The 22,727-nt window shown below is 46.6% G+C and overlaps 2 protein-coding genes and 1 long non-coding RNA gene across 4 annotated transcripts in view; 2 read left to right on the forward strand and 1 right to left on the reverse strand.

Annotated features, from left to right (window-relative positions):
- ATP6V0E1 (ATPase H+ transporting V0 subunit e1) lies at positions 1 to 10,024 on the forward strand. Its single transcript, XM_054642588.2, has 4 exons — positions 1 to 159; positions 1,823 to 1,870; positions 6,845 to 6,971; positions 9,524 to 10,024. Exons 1-3 carry the CDS (start codon positions 56 to 58, stop codon positions 6,936 to 6,938), a joined length of 246 nt encoding a protein of 81 aa, XP_054498563.1. The 5' UTR covers positions 1 to 55; the 3' UTR covers positions 6,939 to 6,971; positions 9,524 to 10,024.
- Positions 5,999 to 12,538, reverse strand: LOC129126565 (uncharacterized). Its single transcript, XR_008535094.2, has 2 exons — positions 11,348 to 12,538; positions 5,999 to 7,097 (listed from the first exon to the last, which is right to left on the reverse strand). It is a non-coding gene; the product is annotated as an uncharacterized LOC129126565 (long non-coding RNA).
- The window catches only part of CREBRF (CREB3 regulatory factor), a 26,651-nt gene continuing 16,440 nt past the window's right edge, over positions 12,517 to 22,727 (forward strand). For both annotated transcript variants that reach the window (XM_054642585.2, XM_054642586.2), the window contains exons 1-2: positions 12,517 to 12,666; positions 21,810 to 21,987. In XM_054642585.2, the coding sequence (XP_054498560.1) occupies positions 21,979 to 21,987 (9 nt within the window). In that variant the 5' untranslated portion in view covers positions 12,517 to 12,666; positions 21,810 to 21,978. The remainder of the gene's footprint in view (positions 12,667 to 21,809; positions 21,988 to 22,727) is intronic.

Genomic DNA, 22,727 nt, shown 5'->3' on the forward strand with positions numbered 1-22,727 from the left:
TGGCGGGCGCCGCTCGGGGCGTGGCGGGAGGCCCCGCTCCCATCAGAGCGCGGCCATGGCGTACGGCGGCCTGGCGGTGCCCATCATCGTCATGAGCGTGTTCTGGGGGGTGGTCGGCGGCGTCCTGCCCTGGCTCGTACCCAAGGGGCCGAACCGCGGGTGAGTGACCGGGGGGCGGCGGGCACCGGGCACCTTCCCTTCCGTCCCCCGCGGCTGTTGGGGGAGGCCCCGGCGGAGGCGGCCCCGGAGCCCTGAAGCGCCCCGAGGTTGCCGGGCCCGGGGCCGCCGCAGCCCCGCGGGCGCAGCGCTGGCGCAGCACGGACGGGCCCGGCTCGGCCGAGGGGCAGCGGAACAGCCGCCCCTGGGGCTGCCAGAGCCGGGCGCTGCCCCCGGGGCCCCTGGCGGGTTTGGGTTTCCCCTGAGGCCCTGGCACAGGGTGCCCAGAGCAGCTGTGGCTGCCCCTGGATCCCTGAAATCCCAGGTTGGACACTGGGGCTTGGAGCCCTCTGGGATAATGAAAGGTGTCCCTGCCCATGGCAGGGGGTGGAACGAGATGAGCTTTAAGGTCTTTACCCAAACCATTCTGTGAAACCTCTGCAGGCAGAACGTCCTGTGTCAAGGTGGTTCATTGTCAGGCGGTATTTGAGCAACAACTTCCTCTTTCTTTCCTTACTTGACCTTTCCTAACTTACTCCACCGTCCTCTGGTTCCACACTGGGTGAGACTGGAAAGGCTGCAGAGGTGGATTTCTGGGTTAAATGTGTGCTGGTGCCCTTGTAGCTGAGGACAGCAGCTGGGCTTGTAAGCTGAGGTTTCTCCTGCAGTGGTTGTGGCTGCTCAGATTAAAAAGCAGACAAGTTTTTGTCTTTCTCTTTTCTCTAGGAGATAATGGCTTCTTAATCTCTCTTCCTCTCTCTGACACTCCCTCTACTCCACAGGTACCAACTGTCTTTTCTCTCAGTTCTTTATCTAAACCCTCAATATTCCTCAAGCTCTGATATTTCCTGCCTCACTTTCAAAGCTGATGTGTGTTTCATGCCTGGAAACATTCCTGTCCTCAGAAATACCTTGGAGAAATGGCTTCCAGGCATGGAAGTGTGGGAATTCTGTGCCTCACCAACAAAAGTTACTGACCTCCCATGAGGTGTTGTTACTCAGTTGGGGGAGGAAATACATAGATGGAAATGCCTTTTTATGATTTTGAAATAAAAAAAACCACTTTGCCACCAAGCTCTATGAGCTGCAGAATATCTCATTTCCTCTCCTCCCATTTCAAATCCATCTGTGTGTGTATAGCTGCAGTTTTATCCTTTTCAATTTCAAGAGCTTGGTTCTTCCTTCTTTTCAGCTTTCCAGTGGTTTCTGACACAGCTGTATTTCACCAAGAAAAGAAAAATTTACATTACAGCATTGAGGTTTTGTTTTGTGTTCCTTTTGTAGACCCCTCAGTCATCATAGAAAATTAAAAGCGACAATTTGACACTAAAACTTTCTTTAAGTAGAATTCTGCAAATGGAGAAAGCATTTCTCGTGTGCATGCAGCCTCAGTGTTTCACTCATGTGAAGGACACTGCATCAGGTTTTGCTGCTGTTCGCAGTGATTGTGTTCAGTCCAGCTGTAGAGTGTTTGGCAGAGCTGTGTCAGTCCTGCAGATCTGAGCTCTGCAGTTCACTCAGCTGGAAGAAGCCAGAACATTCATGTTGAGTCATCTTTCATATGATCAAAGTTGAACTTGTCCTTGTTTGCTGTGGGTTTTTCCCTGTGGATCCTGTGGTCAGTCCCAACACCACACCTGATCCCATTTCTCCTTCCTCTTGGCAGAGTTATCAACACCATGCTGGTGACCTGTGCTGTTTGCTGCTACCTGTTGTAAGTACAAACAATGTCCTGCCCACTCCTCTTGTAATCACAAGTTCCTTTTTTACAGCCTCATAGCACTTAGAAGCTTTTTGAATGTGTCACAGAGATTTGGACCTGTTTTTTGACAGCTCTTGGAATTCTGAGTTCCAAAGACCTTCAGTGTGCTGAAGAAATTTTCCCATTGAAAATGCTGATTTAAAAGGAACCTAAATTCCTCCTCTGACACATGACTGTGAGCTGTCCTTGCATGGACATGCTGTTCCTCCTCTCCAGTTCCCTGCCTCATTTGTTCACAAGTATAATAATTTTAAGATTTTCCTGATTCTTAGGCTTTTTTTGCCTTTTCCCTTTCCACTTTATATTTATTTCTGAGGTAATACTAACTCAAACCCACTGAACAGTTTTGCTTTTAAATTCCTTGAATATATTCTCAAAATCTGGTAGAGTGGTGGGTGGAAAAGCTGCTGCATGGTGGGTTTTTTAGTGAGACTTTGATATAATAAGACAATTTCTCTTTAAATGCACAGTGTATTTTGAGGCTGCCTCCTTTCTGTAGGAGATTTAGTAGCAATTACAGAGTGACTTGTTGAGAGCTCTTCATATAATGTTTTTTATCAGGATTTAAGCCAGCTGTAGCTGGAGACTGCAAGACAAAGCTTACTTGTGTTTTTCTCTCCCTCTTTTAAAGACTGTGGAGACTGATCTTGTAAAAAACTGCTGTGCAGAAATAACTTTGAAAGTATTTGTTATGGAGAGCAAAGTGGTAAAAGTCTGGTTTATCTTAAGGGTTAACTTGTTATAAAAATTATTATTTGGAGTTCCATTTGAACCTGAGTGGTATTTGTACTTTCTTCAACTATTTAGGCATGGTTTATGCTATTCAAAGGAATTTAATATGAATATTTAGAGAAATGCATCTCAATCCTCCATGTTCCAGGAGAGGCCTGTTGGGTTAGACAGTGGCAGAACTTACACAGGTTGGTTTAGGTTAATAGTGTGATACTCAGGGTTAGTATCAGTTTATACTCTAGAAAATTTATTTCTATTCAGAGTATTTGATATGTGAACTCCTAAGAATTCACTCTTGCTTAACTGTAAAAGTCCAGCAAACTTGGCTCTGTTTTGTATCCACAGAAGTTTTTAAATTTAAGTTTTGCTGAGTGGATATAGAAATTTGAGAATTTGTGCAAGCAGCTTGAATTTGGGGTTGAAATTTGGGCATCTCAGTGCTCTGAAGGTCTCCTTGCCCTGCACATGAAGTTTGCAGCAGCTCAGTCTCATAAGAGGTCCTAAATGTTTGGCTAAGAAAGGACAATTTTTTGATGATTTTTACTGAGTTGCTGCATTTATGTTACAGTTACTTGGGTGGTTTTTAATTAGGAGAAGGGTTGAGCTTTGTTTTGAATTTATTTAAAGTTCTCACTTGGCTTTTTTCTACAGAAATTGTGTCCCACTCTTGTAGAACCCTTGAGGTTTGGTGTCTCTGTTGTTTGAAGGAGAGTTTTCCTTGAAGTGGAGGCTGTGTGGCATCTGCAGCATCCTCTGGATTGTGATGGGAAATGTATTTGTTGTAGAATTTCTTAACTTTGGGCTCAATTCTGTGAACTCTTCAAATGTGCAGTGGTCTGTGACTTGTAGGTTTAGTTGGTTATTTTATCTAAACAGACCCATTATAAAGCCTGCTGTTATTACCATGTTTTATAAACTGCTCTTCTGTGTCCAGGGGTTCTTTGGTAATTTTGTGGGCTCTAACTTGTTTTCTGAAAGCCAAATTTCCTTTGGCTTTCTCCAGTTATACTTTGGGGAAAAAAAAAAAAAGCAGCAAAATCTTGGGATATTTTCAACCCTCCGTAGTTGTACCCAACCACATAAATTGTATTTGTAGTGTCTGCTTGCCAGAATGCAACAAAAAGCAGATTTTTCTCATCCTGTTCCAAGACAGAACTTGCCTCATCACAGAGTCTTTCATTTTTTATTTGCTCATTTATTCTGTATAAAATTGTAGAACAGCTCTGTTTGGAAAGGACCTCAAAAGATCTGGTCCAACCTTTTCCCTCTGTTTTATTCAAACATATGGAACTTTATTGTTCTTGCATTCTTTTCCTTTTGGGGGAGGAGGCACTGAAAACATTTAAGACCTTCATTTTAGATGGCTAAAGAAAGAGATTAATTTTTCTTACCAGCCTTGAAAGAAGCCCAAAGAATTGTTCCTGAGATTTCTTCATTAGATCTGTTAGGATTAAAACAATTTCTGCTGTCCCAGCTATTTTTGTGTCCTTAGCAGTGGCTGGTGCTGTTCTGTGCTCCTCTGTACAGCTGTTTAGTCTCTGCTAGATCTGCTTTTATACTCTTTGAGTTACTTTTCCAGTTGAAAGTAGGGAAAAAACAATTTCCTGTCTTCATTAACCACCACTTGATTGATAAATTGATTTTCACTGAAATTAATTTGAAGTCAGTACATTTCAACTTAAAGCTGTTTCTTCTGTATTTCGATTTAGCAGTGATAATTTTGAATAACCATCTTAATTACATGGGATCCATTTGGTTGTTCTGTGGAAGATATTTGCATCTAATTTGTGTACAGATCCTGTACCCAGCAGCCTTTTGAGGAATAAACCATTCTCAGGGACCTCATAAAATCTAAGGCAAAGTCCAAGGATTTACTGCTGCAGAAATTAGAGGTTCCACCATATTGTGAGGTACTAAATCTATTTTGCTGTGCACAAAGCAGTTCCTGAACAGTGTCATCATGTCCTAACAGAGGACAGGGTGCTTGGAAAATTGTATTATTTGCTACTGATTCTAACAGGATTAAAATATGGATGCCCAAATTGACATTTAAACAGAGATAGCAGGACCTTCATTTGTAACACGAGCACAGACAGATGGCACTTGTGGTGGGAAGACCTTTTAAAAAAATCTCTCTGGTACAACAGAAGGGACTTTAATTTCCTTGTCTGAGCTGGATAATTAACAGTAACTGTTCTAAGTGGGATCTGGTAGAATTTAAGGACCTGTGGGTGGCTGGAATGCCATACCTGCTTTTAGCAGCTCTGGAACATTGCACCTTGGATACAGAGGTTTGTTTTACTCTGAATGCTGCACTTTGTTGTGTGCTGGCATGCTGGATCCTTGCATAAAGCAGCATCACTTACCCAAACCATGGGAAAAGCTTTTTCATGCCTTACCTTGAATGCCAGGCCGTTCCTAACAAATGTTTTAAATTCCTCATCCCTCGCAGGGCAGGGGGAGGAGTGCACTGCTGCCCTAATGGCACCCCGGCTCCCAGCTCGGCTACCCAGCACGGCCCCAGCAAATAAATGCCTTTTGAAACTTCCACGCTGCTTTTCCCTAAGCCTGCTCCCACAGGCTGAGCTTCTGAATGTGCTCCCAGCTCGTTTAATTCACAGTCCTGCTGGGCCTGAGCTCGGGAGGTGAGAGATTCGTGCCGGGAGTCCCTTCCTGCTCTGCGCTGACAAAAGGAATAATGTGCTTTAACAGGCTTTTAGTGTTCTACCCTCCTCCCACTTGTGTTACTGCAGGATGCTGGAGGCAGATGGCACAATGCTCTTTGGATCTGTCTGTTGGATCTGAAAAATTAACCCTCACTAAAGAAATCCCCTGATCATTTTAAGGGCTAATTTGCCCTTAAGTAGATTTAACATCATGGTCTCAAAATACATTGTTGTCACTGCTTTGGACAGCAAAGTAGAAACGTGTCAGCCTAAAGGTTTTTGGCTGCTCTCAGTGGTGCCTTGCTGATGTTTTAATTCCTTTGTAGAGCCTGCTACGTGTTCCAAGGCTTGTGTGGCTGATGGAGTGCTGCAGGCTCAGCTCCTTGTTTTAGCTGGAGTTCTACCCCCTGCAAAACTGAAAGGGGCATTGCAAAGAAATATTGGTAAATTGGAAGAGGATTGATGTGTTTCCTTGAGTCTGACCCACATCTTTGCCTTTGTGGCTGTTGCAGGCAGCCGACCTGCACTTGGTTTGCTGGTCAGAGCATCAAGGTTTGTGTGGAATTTTCCATGACTGCCTAAGCACTCTGATACATTTGTGGCAGCTCCCATTACAAAGCTGCTCTGCTTTTTCTCCTCCTTACAAAGCATTCTAGAAATAGCAGACAGATGAGCCAGTGTGTTCACTAAATGTGTTTATATAGTTAGTATTTAACATAGATTTAAATCCGTGGAAGCATCCATTGCTTTTTCTGATTCTTGTAACATTTACAAAGCAAATATATCTTTTAAGAGTGGAATATTTATTTCTGTTTAGCTTTCCTGGATATTTTCCACAAACTACATTCCTCTTGCTCTCAGTTCTGGCCATGGCTTCTGCAGTGTTAGTTTGTGCTCTGCTCCAGTGACAAGGCTGCTGTGCTGATCATCTGGGGTTTGTGTCATATTGGGGTTGTTTTTGTGGGGTACTTTGTTGGTCTTTGTGTTCTTTTGTACCCTTTTGCTTCAGGTCCCTGTTTCTTGACCTCTGTGCCAGGTTTAAATTCACTTTTGTTAAGTCTCTGAAAAATATACCACATCTGCAAGGGCAGGTTGTTGTGCACTGAGAAGCAAATGAGAGAGAGGATGTTTCTCAGAGGTTGTTGTTTAAAGGATGCTTCAAAGGCACTGAAAACAGCTCTTGTCTCTTTTATGTTTTCATCTTCTGAGCCCCCAAAATCCTGAGTTTCATGTGTCTCAAAACACTTTTCTGTCAAAGAGAGGTGTGAGGGCAATGCTAGCAGGTGATTTTGTGTTGCTTTCAGTTGAACAGGACAATCTGTTTCAGTTGCAGAATGATTTGGTGCCATAACTTCATTGCTGGTGGCTGGTCCTTGTGTTTGACCTTGAGTAGAATCTTTATTTGAACCTAGACCTTCCTAAAATAGCCTTTTCTTCTCTGATAGTCCTGGTGTTTGGACAACCTTCCATTGTCACAAGCTGTCCTTTGGCTGATTTGTGTCTCTTGGGTTGGGGGGTTCTCTTGCAGTTGGCTGATTGCAATTCTGGCTCAGCTCAACCCTCTCTTTGGGCCACAGTTAAGCAATGAAACAATCTGGTACCTCAGATACCACTGGCCTTGAGGATGTCTGTGCAGTGCTGCAGCTCATTGACAGGTGAGTATGAGCAGATTTATTGATGTATTTGGTGTGTTAAAGCTTCAGGAGAGATTGAATAGCAATGTGAGCAGTGTGCTCAGACCAGGGTAGCTCTTTGGTAGGAGAAATCTGTCTTTCTGTAGGCTGCAACAAAACATTTTGGATGTTAGTCTTGATTGGGTATGTGAAAAGCTTGAACTGAATTATTGACAGTCATTTTTCTTTCTATCCTGTCATACAGTGCTGTGTTCAGGGGTTTGTAAGGAGAACAAAACTTCCAAAGAAAGATACAATTGGACTAGGGTAACATAAGTGGATTTCCTAATCTTTACCAATTGTTAAGCCTCTCCTCATGCCTGCTACCATTTCATCTAAGACCTGTCCTGATTTCCAAGGCAACACAGCATTGCTCTCATTCATCTGGGAAGTTGGAATGGGAGCTGCCATTAGAATGTTCTTTATCTCCTGAGCTCACAGCTTGATGGTTTATTTTGTTTTTAATGACAGCCTGTGTGCAGCTTTAATCCCAGCTGAGCCTGGTGGTTGCTATCAGGGCAGTGCTGCTGGAATGTGGTTCTTGCAGTTCCTGGGCTCTTTGACAGGGCCAGCACAAATAAAGTCTTGTACCAGAAGTACCTTAATGCTCTTGGGCTTGTTCAGGAGGGCAGCATTTGGAATTGAAGGTTCAAATGAAGGAAATGTGGAAACAAGCAGCCATGATTATAGTTTTTAAGCTGGTAACTGAATAATTAAACACATTTTTTGTTTGTCCTTGTACAACACGGTCTCAGCTCAGTGCAGCAGGCAGTGACAGCTGATGTTATAGCTCTGTTAAATGCTTTCTGTGAAGTGTCCTGCACATTTGCTCCCCAGTTTCATCCCAGTTCTGCTTCCTGTGAACTGGGATGTTGGCAGACTGGGCCTGTGTGTGTGTCTGCAGCTCCTTTTAAGCACCAAGCAGAAGCTGAAGGTAGACTTGGCCCTGCTTCAACGCCAGGCCTATAATTAGCTAAGTCAGTCAAGCAGAATTTCCTAGGAGCATTTTCACTGCTTGGGTGCTAACATATAATTAGTTAGCTAAAACAGAGAACAGTGTGTTTTGGTAATGGGCACAAAGATCCCTGAATCCCATAGGATGATTCAGTTGCCTGGGATCTGAAATTGGAGTTATCTGGACATAAAAATTGGGTTTCATGGTCTGTGTGTTGAAACCAGCAAGGAAAGGCAGGAGGTGAAACACAACCTCTGGACTTCTGCTAACAGAACCAGGCCCTTCCCCTCCATTCCAGTGAAGGATTTTCCAGAGAACTGGAATTAAATTTGTACCAAGGAGGAGAGGGACCTTGTGTGTTTGAAGCTGAGTGCAGAGTTTCTGAGGAGCTGTCATTTTTAAACTTATTAATGGAGCATTTCAGCCCTGCATAGCACATGCTGTTTTGTTACATGAAGGAGTTTGTTTTAACCTTCCATCTGATTTTATTGGCTTGGTTTTGGAATAAAATTAAGGTTGTTGTCTCTGAAAAGGAAAGGTTTAGAAAAGTAAAAGCATTTAATAATCCTCAAATATCTTGCTTGAAATGTGCTGTCCCAGGTCACAGCACTGCAGAGTTGTTTGAGTGCTGTTGCAGGGCTGAGGTGCTCCATGTCCTGTCCTTGCTCCTGTGGAGTTTATGCCTGGATAGGAGCTGTGAGTGAGATTCCATCTGATAAGAGCTGGGATATCTCTCTGACACTGCATGGATTCCCATCAGTGCAGCAACCAGTTATTTCTGGGTTTTGAGCTGTGCTTTTCCAGCATTCAGGGGAGATGAACTATACTTGTTTCTGCCTCCTGTTCCTTTCAGTTGAGGTTTGGGTGGATTAGTATGGAAAATGCAAAGAAAATGAAGTGCTAACTCCCAAAGTGGAAAGATCCTTAAAAATAAAGATGATTAAAGCAAACCCATTTTACTTAACTGAGCAGCCTGAAAATGCTCCAGTGAGCTCCTCATGTTCTACTGAGGAACTCTGCAAATGCTGCCTTGATTGATCTGTGCCAAATTCCACAAGTTTGCTCTGTGTTTTCAGGCAGTCTCCCTCCCATCATCATCAAGGGATGATTTTCTAGCAATTCCCTTGATACATCCCCAAGTTAATGGCTTGGATGGCAGCGTGCAAGAGCACACACAGCTCTGTAGCCATGGTAAATCCAGGCTGTGCACTCTTCCAAACTGTCACCCAACAGTGCCTTTTCTCCTTAGCCTGGTGAATTCACAGCCTGTGTTCTCAGAGCAGGAGCTGTCTTTGTGCAAGTGGAGAAGGGCTCTCATCCAGCTCACTGGGTGCTGTTACAGCAATGAAAACATTGGAGGGAAATAGTTGTTCTACCAGCTTATAATGTAACTAAAACTGCTTGCAGAAACTTCAGAAATCAAAGTGCCAAGAAAACATCCCCACAGATGAATTATCTCCAGTTCTTGACCATTGCTCAGTGCATTTGTGGAATGGAATTGGCTGTGCTTAACAGCCAGGCCTACAATCAGCAAACTGTCTCCATGGAAGGAATAATGAAGGTGCCTCTTGCTTTGCAGGTGCAGAAGAGATGAAAACTCCAGTGACCCAAAGGTGCCCTTTCTGTAGCTGGTTGGATACGAAGCCTGCAGTAATGCCTTAACCTTTCTCATGTTCTTCAAGTGGCTTCTTCAAAGTCCTGTGGTTTTTCTACTATTCCATTTAACAGAGTGCCTAATGCAATTCATACTCCTCTTTGGTACTGTCAATTTTGACTGTTAACTCCAAATGTGATGAAAATTTCTATTTTTTACGGGTCATGGAATCACATTTCCTATTCCCTTTATCTGTAATAACTCTTTATATTTGCAGGTCTTAGCTTGTCTGTCATTGTCCTGTTCAGCCCTCTTCTGTTTGCACTGGACAAAAATGTGTGCAATAAACTGTATGAGGAGAGGAGAGAGAGTGGTACCATGTGCTGATGGCAATTTTTTTTTTTCCAAATTAATTGTATTCTTGAGAAATCTGGCCTTAAATTTCTCATGCCTGGAAATAAAACTAATCCTCTGCTTGATACAAAACGTTCTCGTGCCATGTTTAACTGTTATTTGTCTGTGGGTTTAATTGGATACTTGGAGTTGAGCTGAGGATATGTAGATGATGTGGATAAATTGTAATGAAGTTAAATAGTAGGAATAGATGGGGGATTGTTGCCTGTATTGAGACTTCTGGGGTAGATCTATAATAGGATTAAACTTGCAATTTAAAATTGCTGAAAGGTGCAGGAATAAGCAAATGCTTGGCTTGAGAGCCTCTTTTCCAGGAACTTCCCATTGTCTGAGTAGCAAAGGTAGCATGGTTAATTTGGATGAAACCTTCACTGTGATTTTGACAGGAGGCTGATTCAATCCCTGGCACCTTTGGAGGATATTATAGGAGCAAATGGATTGAATTGAACAGCAGACATTGCAGTTGCTTTGTACTGACCTGACCCTTCATGTGGATTGCAGACCTGGCAAAGCACATGGCAATGTAAGCAAGAGGTTCCTGAGGCTCCTCAGTGTCAGCTGAGTCCGTGGCATTGGGATGGATCTGCTCACTTGTTTGCTGAGGAGCAGCTTCCAAGGGTATAAATTCTGCTCCCTGAATGCTTCCTTACCTCATGCCCAGAGAAATTACAATTATTCCCTTTATTGTTATGCACAAGGACATAAGGGAATGGTTAATATTTTATTTGCTTTTCCCTCTTGGATAGCAGCATTAACTGTTCAGTGGGACAGCACTCATTACTACACAGGAAATTCCAAGATCCTGACATGTAACTTGCAGTGATCCAAAACTGGACAGTGTGAATTGCAAAAGAAGGAAGAACGTGCCCGTTATTACAAATAAACATAGCAGCTCTTGGGACTGGAATAGTGGATTTTTTTTGTCATGTCACCTTCTAAGAGCTGTATTTTATCATGCAATATGTTGTACACAGTCATGTTACACAGTCTGTACCAAATAATTCCTAGGAAAATTGAAACCAAGTGATCATATAAAAACTTAAAGTTGTTGTTTGATTTTTGAAGTGAGTGGAGAATAAAATATGTTGTCATCGTTCGAGAGGAGGGACAGAAATACTCCAAGATATCGTTGACACATTTGAGATTTTGAAATATGTTGATCTGCTTGTCATATTTAGCCTGAAGTGAAATACCCCAAGAGGAAACACTCAGTGACAAACAGTGCTGTTTATTGTGTTACCACTGTCTTTAACAAGCTTTCTATTTTAGGTTCTAAGCTATCACTTGCTCTAGAAGAGAGAAGTAAAAGAGTTCCCATGGGTGTCTCACTGGTGCTGAATTGAATGGAAGGAGCTATTCTAAGCCAGGACAAAGAAGCCATAGAGCAATTCTCACCTAGATGCTTCCCCAAAAGGCATTCCCCAGATTGTCCAGAGTGGTTAACATTTCCTCTGAAGCAGGTGCCAGGTGGTAGATGACTGAAGAAGTGAAAGAATAATGTTTTGTGTGTGTTCTGCTGGATGTTTCATGGTGGTTGGGGAATCTTCTTCTCCTTGTGTGCCAGGAATTAACACTGCTTGGGATAATTTCCTTTTTTTTGCATGACTGCAGGAAATGAGAACAAAGAGGTTCAGCCACTGCTGCTGAACAAACAATGCAGGTACCAGAGCATTTATCACTCATCCCTCTGTTGTCTGACAGCAGAAGAGAACACAGATTGTTCAAGTGTAAAAGAAAGAAGTTTGTGCTTGAAATGGAAAACCTTTGCCTGTGTTGAAAGATACTTGGGTAAAAAATGAGGAAGGTGAAGGAAGCTGACTCCACAGTCAAGTTGTGAAGACTTTTAAGTCATAAACTCTGGCAATGTATAGAGTGCGAATTCAGGTCAGGGTCATTTCAAATGCTTGTAACTGCTTTTGTTCATATTGTTTAGGAAATGCAAATATCTGCATCTCTGCCCCTCACAAGAAATCGTTCTGCAGACTGTACAGAAGTTTACTTTTCCTCTAGTGGAAATCATGGAAGCATTTTACTCCTGTGAAGGGCTGAGTTATCAGAGGTGGGTGGCTGCTTCCTTGTTTCCAGAATTAAATGTCATGGACTCCGTGGGGCAAAAATAGAATAAATGGGGTGAAATAACAAAAACTTCTTTAAAGAATAGAAGACATTCTTTACAAATAGCAAGATAAAAACGAGTTACTCTATTTTTATTATACTTATTACTAATAATTTCTCCAGTCTGAAGCAGTCTATGCCAGCCACCTGACACTGTGAAAGGTGGTTGTGCATGTAGCAGAAGACAGTAGGACAAATTGCAGAGCTGCGGGTAGGACACGGACGGATGAAGGAGGAGTAAGTGCGAGAGCGGGGCCGCAGAGCAGCAGGACCGGGCTGTGGGACGGGAGCCCCGCACAGCCTCAGCAGCCGCGGCCGCGCCTCGGCCCCGCCGCGCTCTGCCCGCGGGCACCCGCCTCCCCGCCTTAAATAGCCCCCGCGCGCCGCTCCGCCGCCACGTGACAGTCACAGCCCCCTGCTATTGGACGGCGCAGCCCCCTTCCCCCCGCCCCTCGCGCGCGCCCGCCCCCTCGGGCCACGTGAGGGTCGAGTCACGCGATTTCCGGGAACCCGTCAGGAAGGGACATAAACAAACAAACCCGGGGCCGCATGGAGGGGCCGGGCCGGGCCGCGCGGGGCTGCGGCCCCCGCTGAGCACCGTGAGTCAGGGGCTTGGGGCGACCGCGGGGCTCCGGGGGGCTGCGCGGCACTGAGGGCGCCGGGGGTCGGGGGGCCCGGGTGGTCCGGCGGGAGGAGGCGGTGCCGCTGGGCAGGGGGCTGCAGGGAGGGAGGGAGAGCGGGACGGAGGTGTCTGCCCGGCTGCCAGGGACAGCGGGATGGGGATGGTGCCAGCGGCCCCTCTGCTCCGCTCGCCCGCCGGGGGGGTGTGGCTGCTGGGGCCGCGGGAGAGCGGCGGTGCGCGGGGGGTGTCCGGTCCCGGAGCGGGGCTCTGGGGCCCGGAGCTGGGCTGGGGACGGTGAGAAGGGGCTGTGGGGACGGGGCGTGGGCTCCGCGGGGAGTTGTCGGCGTTGTCCCCTCCAGCCTCCGCCCGGCAGGAGCGGCCCGTGCCTTTACAAGGAAAGCGAGTCTCGCAGCGAGCGCCGGGGAGAGGAAAGCGCCGTCCTGCCGGGGGAGCTCGGCCGCTCTGGGCGTTCGGGCGGAGGGACTGCCTGGGAGGGGAGAGAAGGGTTCGGCAGCTCCTGCACTCCTGCCTTTTGGGCTTGTAGTCGCCTCCTCCGTTTGCGACCTGTTTGAATGCCCGGGACGGCCGGGGGTGACCCGTGGCCGTGCGGGGTCTCTGTGCTCGGGTGTGTTGGTGCCCGACGCACGGCTCCGCTGATAAGGCTGCGGAGCAGAGCTGGCGGAGAGGGGTCACCGCTCTGCGAGTGCGGGGCAGGGCAGGACGGCACCGTCCTCGCTCCGGCGCGGTGTTTATGTAATGCCAGAGCGGCAGGACAGCTGATCGCTGCGAGCCGCGGCCTCGGGACGGGGCTTCTCCCGGGCAGCGCGGGTGCTCTCCGGCTGCCCGCAGCCCTGGCGGGGGTCGCCGGGCGGGGGCCGCCCCCCGCGGGACGCGGCTCCCTGGGCGGTGTGTCCGGCGCGGGGGGGCCGGGGCCGGCCGGGCGGGTGCCCGGAGCGGCGGGCGCGGCTCGGGGGTCGCGGGGCAGCGGCCGGGGCGGCGGGAGGGGGTTTGTTTACATGTCGCCTCACCCTAGCTTGAAAGGGCCGCTGGGCGGGTGAGCGATGGGCGCGTCGGCCAATGGGATGGGGCGCGGCGGGGCAGCCAGCCAATGAGCGGGCGCGGAGGGCGGGGCGGCGGCGGCCGGGGTAGGCTGCGCTGGGCGGCGGGGCGGCCATGTTGGCCGGAGGTGTGTTAGTGGGTCAGGGCCGGGCCGGGGGACGCGGCGGGGACGCGGGCACCGCGCGGGGCCGTGGCCGCGGGGGCCGCCCGCCGTGCCCGTCCCTCCGCAGCGCTTTGCCTCAGGGGGGCTGTCCCACCTGGGCGTCGGGACCGGCCCGGGGCGGTGCCCGCGCACAGGGGGTCCCGTTCCCCGCGCTCAGGGGACGTCGGGGCGCGTTCCCGTCTCCCGCTCCCGGCCCGTCCCCGCAGATCTGGGTTATGAAGCATCCGCGAATTCCCCGCACCGCCTCAGGAGCCGCCCTCGGCTCTCAGTGTGTCCCCACACGGGTGTCGGACACCTCTCCGTGTATGCTCTAAGCTCACGCCGGTTCCTAGCCAGGAACACCTTGATTAAAACCCTCGTGCCAGCGAGGACTCAAATCTTTATTATTTACCTTTATTATTTACCTTTGTCCCCAGGGTCCCCACCCTGGGCGTCGTTCCCCACCCGCGGCATCGCTGCCGTGCCCTCCCTCGCCCCGGCAGCCCCGCTGCCCACGGCATTTCTCTGCCGGTGTCCGGGATAATTCCGCTGCCACACTCGCTGTTAAACACTCGGGGTTTGTTCAGGCTTCCCCGTGCAACAGGCTGCAGCTTGGAGCAGCCAGCGCTGCCTGCCGAAATGTGCGATTCTCACTTAAAGTGATCGTGATCTTTCTGTCGCTGCCACTCCAGGGGTAACTTGTTGAAATCATGCTCCATGTAACAGGCAGAACAGAATCAGATACTCGTATTGTCTTTAAACGCTTCTAAATGCTTTAAAGATTGTGTTTAAAAGGCCTCTAAGGTCGCTTCCGAGCATCCTTGTGCGGAAGGTTAATTATGATCATTGTTAAATGTGTTTTCATAATAAAAATTACAGAGAGGCAGATGCAGGTGCTTTAGAAACGTGGTCGATTTCTGTTGTTGGCGGCTTAAATGTGAAGTCAGAATTTCTATGGAAAATAAATCATAGAATCCCCGAACGCTTTTTGTTGGAAGAGACTCTAAAGATTTTTAATTTCAAGCCCCTGCCATGGGCAGGGACACCTTCCACTGTCCCAGGGTGCTCCCCTGACCTTGGAGATCCAGGGGCAGCCACAGCTGCTCGGGGTGTGATCCTTCTGCAAGAAACCTTTCCTGCTAAAATAATCTCGGCGAGATTCCTTTTAAAATGCATAAATAACAGTAGCTCAGAGACCTCAGACATGTCCAGGAATTACTCTGAATTGATGGGAGTATTCCCTGATAAGAGCAACCTGCAGCAGAGGCATCAGGCCCCCTGAGCATCCTCCCCAGGTGGTTTTTAAATAATGAGAGAGGCAAACAGCCTGTGAAGAACAGAGACTGAAGTCAGCATTAGCAGGAATTAATTGGGGAGAAAGAGAAGCTTTTGTCCCACTAATAGACTGATGGGATAAATAAGAGAACCCACAGGTTTACATTCCCATGGCCTGTGTGCTCTGTGATTTGGGAAGTTCAACTGAATGTTTTAACATCAAGCCTTGCATAAGAAGTGCTCGAGAGTTGGCATTGGCATGAAAGTTAAACCAAAAGTTTTGTTAAAACTGTAAATTTAAAGTTTAGACCTTGCTATAAAAATCTCCCTGGTTTTTTTTTTTTTTTCCTTCTGCTTTTAAACTCTTAAGCCGTGGGGTTTTTTACTTTTTGGACAATTTTGACTGATGCATTTTTCGAGTTTTCTGCTGGCTTTGAAGTATCTGGTACAGATGCCCCATTTCTAACAAGAGTATAGCAATCATAATTTCACAGTACGAAGAGTAGACCAGACTGTACTGTTCCCTTCATCATAAGACTTGTGTTGCTTTTTGTTTTTTCCTGGAAACTACAGAATTATTTTTTCTCTTAGTCTGAGAGACTCTGTCAGAAAAAAATATAGGAGCAGCCATCCTGTCAGGATGTAGAATATTGCTGGAGATTGGAAGCTGAATCGTTGTTTAGTTTTGCTTTTGTTTTTTGCCTTTGCTTTCACCCCACTCTGATTCAGGGGAAAACTACAGCTAAAAAAAAATTAAATGTTAGTTTTACTACTAATTCTCATGTGCAAACAACTCTCCTTGCACTGCAGTGTTATTTTAATAAGGTTTATAATATGAATATTTTAAATTAAATAATTTTTTAAAATTAAGTCTGTTAATATAGTTTTAATAAGTGTAACATGCTGCACATCCCACTCTTAGCACTAAAATAAGAATAAAATCTCAGTCTTTGTTCCAGAACATACAGAAAAGTGCTTCTAGTAGGAATATATTAATCTGGGCATAGTTGTTACAAAATCTGTGAATGCAGAATGTTTGTCAGTATAAAAAGTAATCACTTGGTTTTGCTTCTGCCTCTTGCACGATGGTCAATGTCAGTGCAGGCTGGGATCTAAACACAGGCTGGGGATTCTCAGATGGAGCAGCCCTGGAGAAGGATCTGGGGGTGCTGGTGGCCAAGAGCTGGACCTGGCCTGGCCCCCAGGAGCCCCCCATGCCCTGGGCTGGCCCCCATGGGCAGCAGGAAGGGGCTGGGATTGGGCCCCCTCAGGTGAGACCCCAGCCCAGGCAGGACCTGGAGCTGCTGGAGAGATCCAGAGGAGGCACCAGGGGATCAGAGGGATGGAGCTGGGAGAGCTGGGGTTGTTCACATGGACAGGAGAAGCTTTGGGGTGACGCCATTGTGGCCTTGCAGTGTCTAAAGGGGACCTACAGGACAGGTGGAGAGAGACAATTTCCAAGTGACAGGACACAGGGAATGGCTTCACACTGACAGAGCAAGCTTAGATGGGATATTGGGAAGAAATCCTTCCCTGTCAGGGTGGGCACGGGTGCCCAGAGCAGCTGTGGCTGCCCCTGGATCCTTGAGAGTGGCCCAGGCCAGGTTGGATGGAGCTTGGAGCCACCTGGGACAGTGAGAGGTGTCCCTGCCCATGACAGGGGAGTGGAACCAGATGATGTTTAAGCTCCCTTCCAGCCCAAACCATTCTGTGATCTGTGATTCCATCATTTTCTGGGATCTGCTGTTTGCTGACACAGCTGGGGCTCCCCCAGAGCTGGGAACTGGTGTGGAATGGGGGGTCCATGAGCTGTGTGCTGCTCTGGGATGTTGTATGTGTGTCATTGCAGGCCAGAGCTTCTCTTTAGAGCTGTCACTTCCAGGTCTTGAAGCCTGTCTGCTGTGGGCGAGTAGGATTGGAAAAATACCACTGGAGGGGGAAGGGATGGTCAGTGGAGGAACAGGAACAGAGACAGTGAAGTAACAGTTTCCCTCTCCTGAAGGGAAGAGGCTTAGAAGAAGTGAAACAGTCTGAGTATCTTTAGTTCTTTTAAGGTCTGTCAGATCAGGGTCTGGGGTTTTTAACAGGTGTTGTTTTCTCTCCAGGACAAAAAAGCAAAGAGCATAATGCCTTAGATGCTTGTGCTGGCATTTTAGTGGAAATCCTTCACCAACAAGGGGGACTTGGCTGCTTTTGTGAGTCCAGGAATGAGGCTGAGGTGGGTGGAAATACAGGAAGACATTTTAAAAGAGTGTCTTTGCTCACTGCTATGAAATAATAATAATAGTACTAATAAACTTTGTGTCTTTGTGCTGGAGGAGAAAATTACCACTGGAGGGGGAAGTGGTAGAAACGTAAGGATTTTTTAAAGTCTAGATAATCATTGAAGAATTGTGTAGAAAGAAAAAAAAAGGAACATTATTCAGAAACAAAAGTAAGGAACATAATCATTGGTTGAGGTTGGAGAAGTCCTCCAAAGCCATTGAGTCCAACCTGGGAGTGCTTCCCACCTTTTCACCCACACCAGAGCCTGGAGTTCCATTTCCAGATGTTCCCTGGATGCTCCAGGGATGGACGCCAGGCAGTCTGCATGTTCTCAGCTTGAAGACTGCCCTGAGCAGAAGGTGTTCTGTAACAGAAAACAAGTTGGTACAAACTGTGGAAGGAGAAAAATGGTTTTAAGAGACGTGCAGGAGAACTTCTTGCATCTCCAAGTCCAGTATTTCATAAAATATCCAGATACCACAAACTGTGCAAGGTACATAATGGTTCTCTTCAAGCACATGGTGTAGTTTTTGTGCTTTCTCTGAAATTCAGAGTTGGCCATGAATGTTTCAACCTGAGCTTTTAGGTTTAGTACTGGCAGGCTCTCATGAGCTATTTTTTATACCTGCATCAAAACTGTGCCTTTGACAAGCTGTGCTGTGTGATGCAGTCACCATCGTGAAAGTGTAATTGTTCCTGTAATGCACTTACAGCAGGCATTTAGCTGCTGGGATAATGAGCACTGTGCAGCCAACAAAACAGCCCAGCCATGCTCCATGTGCCTTTCCAGTGTTCAGAATACACAGCTGAACTGGGCCAGAAATAGCAACTTTCCTTACAGCCATGGTACAAATGATTCATGCAGGTGACTGAGGAAGACTTTCAGAGGTGCTAAGCTAAAAGCTGAATTTTGGGGTTTTCTCTTAGAGGGGCTTCTTTGGAGGTGCTGCTGTGGCAGGAGGGTGTTTTAGTGGCCCAAGAGGCAGCCCATGCACAGGAGCTGCACTGTGTCCCCTAAATGCTGGATGTTTGGAGTTTAGCTCCTGCTGCAGCCTGGGTTAGACCACTAATCCCAGGTAATGCACCTGCTGCCTCCCTGTGGGAAATTCAGTCATCCTGGAACCACTGTTCCTCTTCAGAAAGTAGATATTGAATACAGGGGATCACTTTTAATTTGGATTTGTCATTAGATTAATTAGATGCTAACTCCACAGAAGAGGCTTTGGATCCTTGTTGATGACTGATGGGATTTTAACCATGTACATGTGCATGCCTCCATCAGCAGCCCAGGTTCTTCAATGTTAGAGGGACACAACTGTGCCTGAGATTACAGAATCATGGAATGGTTTGGGCTGGATGGGACCTTAAAGATTATTTCATTTTAACCCCCTGACATGGGCAGGGACACCTTCCACTGTCCCAGCTTGCTCCAAGCCCCATCCAGCCCAGCCTGGAACACTTTCATGGATGGGGCAGCCACATGTGCCAGGGCCCCCCACCTTCACAGGGAGGAATTCCTTCCCAATATCCCATCTGACCCTGCTCTGTCAGTTTGAAGCCATTCCCCTTGTCCTGTCACCCCTTTCCTTGTAGAGTCCCTCTGCCTGTGTGTCACAGGCTCCCCTCAGGTGTCCTGCCCTTCCTCAGCCCCAGTGAAGGCAGGAGCCTCCCCCAGGAGCAGAGCTGGGCACTGCTGTGACTCCAGAGCTGCAGGCACAGAACCAGCTCTGGGCCTGGCTCTTTAATCACCTTAATCAGATTTCCCTGCAGGCTGTTTGTTGCCAGAGGAGCAGGCACCCTGCCCACTGTTCGGGCTCTGTGTTCCACCTGTCTCTGCCTTTGGGAAGGGCTGATGGAAGGCATTAATGGAAATTGTCCTCAAGTAGAAATTCCTGCTATATTTATCTTCAGTAATTCTTCGTGCTGCTGTACTTGAGCTCTGCCACAGCTCTTTTAGTTCATTCAGAGCTGCATTCATTATAGATAACACAACAGCTGGACTATTCTTTTCTAACTCAGTCTTGGGCTGGAAGTGCCAGTAATGATAAATTCTGTAAGAATGGGACTTTAAATGCAGTCTACAAATTACTTTCCTTCACAGCAAGTTCTGATTTGACACCTGTGCTCCCATATGTGTCATTGACTTGTGCTATACATCTTTATTTACCAGTTTGTGAAGAAGCACTGGTAGGTAGGTGTAAACAGCAGGAGGCTTTTAATGGTGACCTTGATCTTTCTGGGAAATTTGGAAAGCAGTTGGAAGCAGGGCAGCTTTTTGGGAGCATGAAGGATATCTGGATTGTGCAGCTCCCTGAGGCAATGTCTTTCTTTTCATGGCCTCACTGTGTTTTCCCCCTCCACAGAGCTGCTGAGAAAAATCCTACATTGTGGAATAGTTGACTAGATCCTACTGGGATTCAAGTCACATTTAAATATTAATAATATTATAAAATATCAAGAATGAAATATAAAGAGAATTACAGGATTAATTGGGTTAGCTGATACACTGCTTTGACCTGAGAGGACTGGCATTCTTAAATAGTGCAAGAAAAGTTTATCACTCCAGTCTTGGAGATGGTAAAAGTATTCTGAGCCTTGAATGTTTGCTTTGAGGATTTGGAAGTGATCCAAAAGCTGGCACCTGGAAGTGTTGGTTGGGTGGTACTGAAATCAGTGTCAGTAGAGATGAAGTTTAACCCCCTTTGCTGGCTGTGTGTGGAACAGCTTGAGGCCCGTGTTCTGACAAAAAACACAGCAAAGAAAAACCAGTGAAGAAGCAGCAAATGTTTCCTTTCTTTGCCCTTTGTATGATGGAGAGCTCTGGCAGTGTCCTTGTGAGTGCAGCAGGTGGTTTGGTGGTGATGTCAAAGCACTCATCTGATGTGCTGATGAAAAAGGCACCAATCTGCATGGAAAGACAGTGTTCAGGTATTTAGAATGAGAACATTGCCTCTCTTTCTCTGTCTGAGAACATCCCTGGGCTTGTTTTAAAGAGCAGACCCTTCTCCTTGGCCAGGTGAAGTGACTCAGTCATTCCTGCCACGTCCCCACCTGGGAAGGACCATCCTGCTGTGCTGTGGCCTTTGCTGGGTGAAGGGAGATGGGGCTTGCTGAGGCACAAACTTCACTTTAAATGTCACTTTTAAATAAGTAAAGGGTTCCCTGGAGGTTTTGGAGCAGAAAGGAGCTTTTCTCCCAAGGAACTGGCTCGTTCACCGTAGGGCCCTGTGAGGAGCGGCCGCTCTGGCAGGGCAGCGAGGGTTCAGCTGAGAACTCCTGTGGAACTGGACCTGGAACTGTTGTTCTTTCTATTCCAGCTGCTCTTTGCAAAGCAGGCTGTTTGATAAGTAAAGACTTCTTTGCATAGTGTCTGTTTTTACCACAGTCTGATAGTCCATATGCTAAAGAGGACAAAGTAGCTGAGATACCATCTGAAAGTGGGAATAATCACGGGGATGCTGTCATGTGCTGCTGGGGGAGGGTACTGAGCTGTGGGAGGACACTTAGAGTTTACTATTTGTTTTTAAAAGAGGAGAATAAACACAGCCTGAGCAGATTGCACCAAAGTCTGACTTAGGAGCAATGCTGAGTAGGGTTTTCCTCACACTCTTCAAAATGCTGGGTTAAGCTCAGAAGAGTCATTAGACAAACATCTGAAGTAGAGCAGGCCTGTAGAAACTCCTCAACTGGTGAAACTACCAGTAAATAAATTGGTCCAATTTCAATATATGCCTGAATGAATTAATAGAGAAGATATTTTATTAGACAGCTGTGAATTTGGCAGTTTCTAATTTGTTCTCTTGGGGAAATCTGTCTCTTCTGCTCTCCTGCTGGATGATTCCTGTGATCCTCTACCACTAGATGTTGCTGTGTGAGTGATTGATGTAATCTTATCTGATGCTGGATGGATTCATCCCTGAAGAAAAGGAGGAGATACCACTGAAACAGCATTTCTGCCTGTTTTGAAATTTGTATTTTGAGACTTTTGCCTGAGACATTTTTAGAGTTTATTGGCTCTGTTACATTAGTCATAGAGGTTGTCTCTCTCCTGGATACCCAGCAGTGTGCTGATTATTGTTCCCAATTTGGCCAGGTTTTCTCTTCAGGTGTGTCTGTAGAGCTGCTGGTCTCAGCAGAGAGGAAAAAAGGCAACAAAATGTAACTTGGCCAAAAATGGGTTTGCAGCAACTCTGTTCTGTAGCATCTGTGGCTTTTCATTCAATGAAAGATCACAGGGGAAGAAAATTTCTATACATTCCAGCATGAGAAAAAAATCAATTTTCAGGGGAAATTCTTGCCTTTGACTGTTTTTAAGCTTTCACCTTGTTGGTGAAGGATTACTCACCTCCTTGGGGGTTTGCTGTGTTTATTCTGCACAGAAGTCGACAAATAGAAAAGCTCCATCAGGGTGAACTGAAGTTATCCTAAGGAAAAATTTCATTGCATGGATGGTGTAAACTCCCTGATACTGAAGTAAAGCTGGAAAAGAATCTACAAGTGAATAAAACAAGAAGTTTGGAATTGGATTTGGGGAATCTGGGCTTGGAAATGCCTCAGGTAAGTCTGCTAGGATTTTATTCACTTCTGTGAATAATTTTGCCTTTGTTTAAGAACAAATGTGACCAGCACTAGGAGGGCAGATGTGCAGGAGATTAAAGGATGTATATTTTGTAGGGTCCCTGTAGTGTCCGTGGTAGAAGCTGTGGTGCTGCTCTTGGTGCTGTTTGTTCAAGCTTCAGCCACGTTGTCTGTGGGTGAGGGAGGATGCCTGGAGAGCAGAACAGCCTTTTATTACTGCAGTGATTCACTCTGAGCACACTGAATGACTTTCAGCAGCACAGTGTCTCTGCCTTCCCAGCCCTTAGGGGGAGAGCGTCTAGAAGAGAAATGGAGGGCTGGAATTAAATGTAGCAGAAGGCCTTGCCTTGCTGCCCATTCCCTGCATGCCCAGTCATCCTGCATAATGCTTTCTTTGCCAAATTTCACTTTGTTCTTGAGAGAGAGGTAACAATCTAGATTTAGTTGTCATAGATGTTGTTTTCCTTACAATTTTATATGGAGGTTTTAGGAGTTCTAATGGCTCTAAACACAGTCAACACTGCTTTAGTACAAAATTATTTGTATTAGAGGGACTCCCAGATCTTGCCAGGACTGGCCTTCATCTTCTACAAATGCCAGCATATCCCAAAACTTGGCTAACATAAGACTTTGAAAGCAGCAGGGAAGAATGAAGGAGCAGTGAATGCTCTTGCAGCTCTGGTGGATAGAAACGTGTCCTTTGATTGCTCCTGCACGTT

This window comes from Agelaius phoeniceus, chromosome 15, assembly GCF_051311805.1.
Source record: "Agelaius phoeniceus isolate bAgePho1 chromosome 15, bAgePho1.hap1, whole genome shotgun sequence".
Lineage (NCBI taxonomy): Eukaryota > Metazoa > Chordata > Aves > Passeriformes > Icteridae > Agelaius > Agelaius phoeniceus.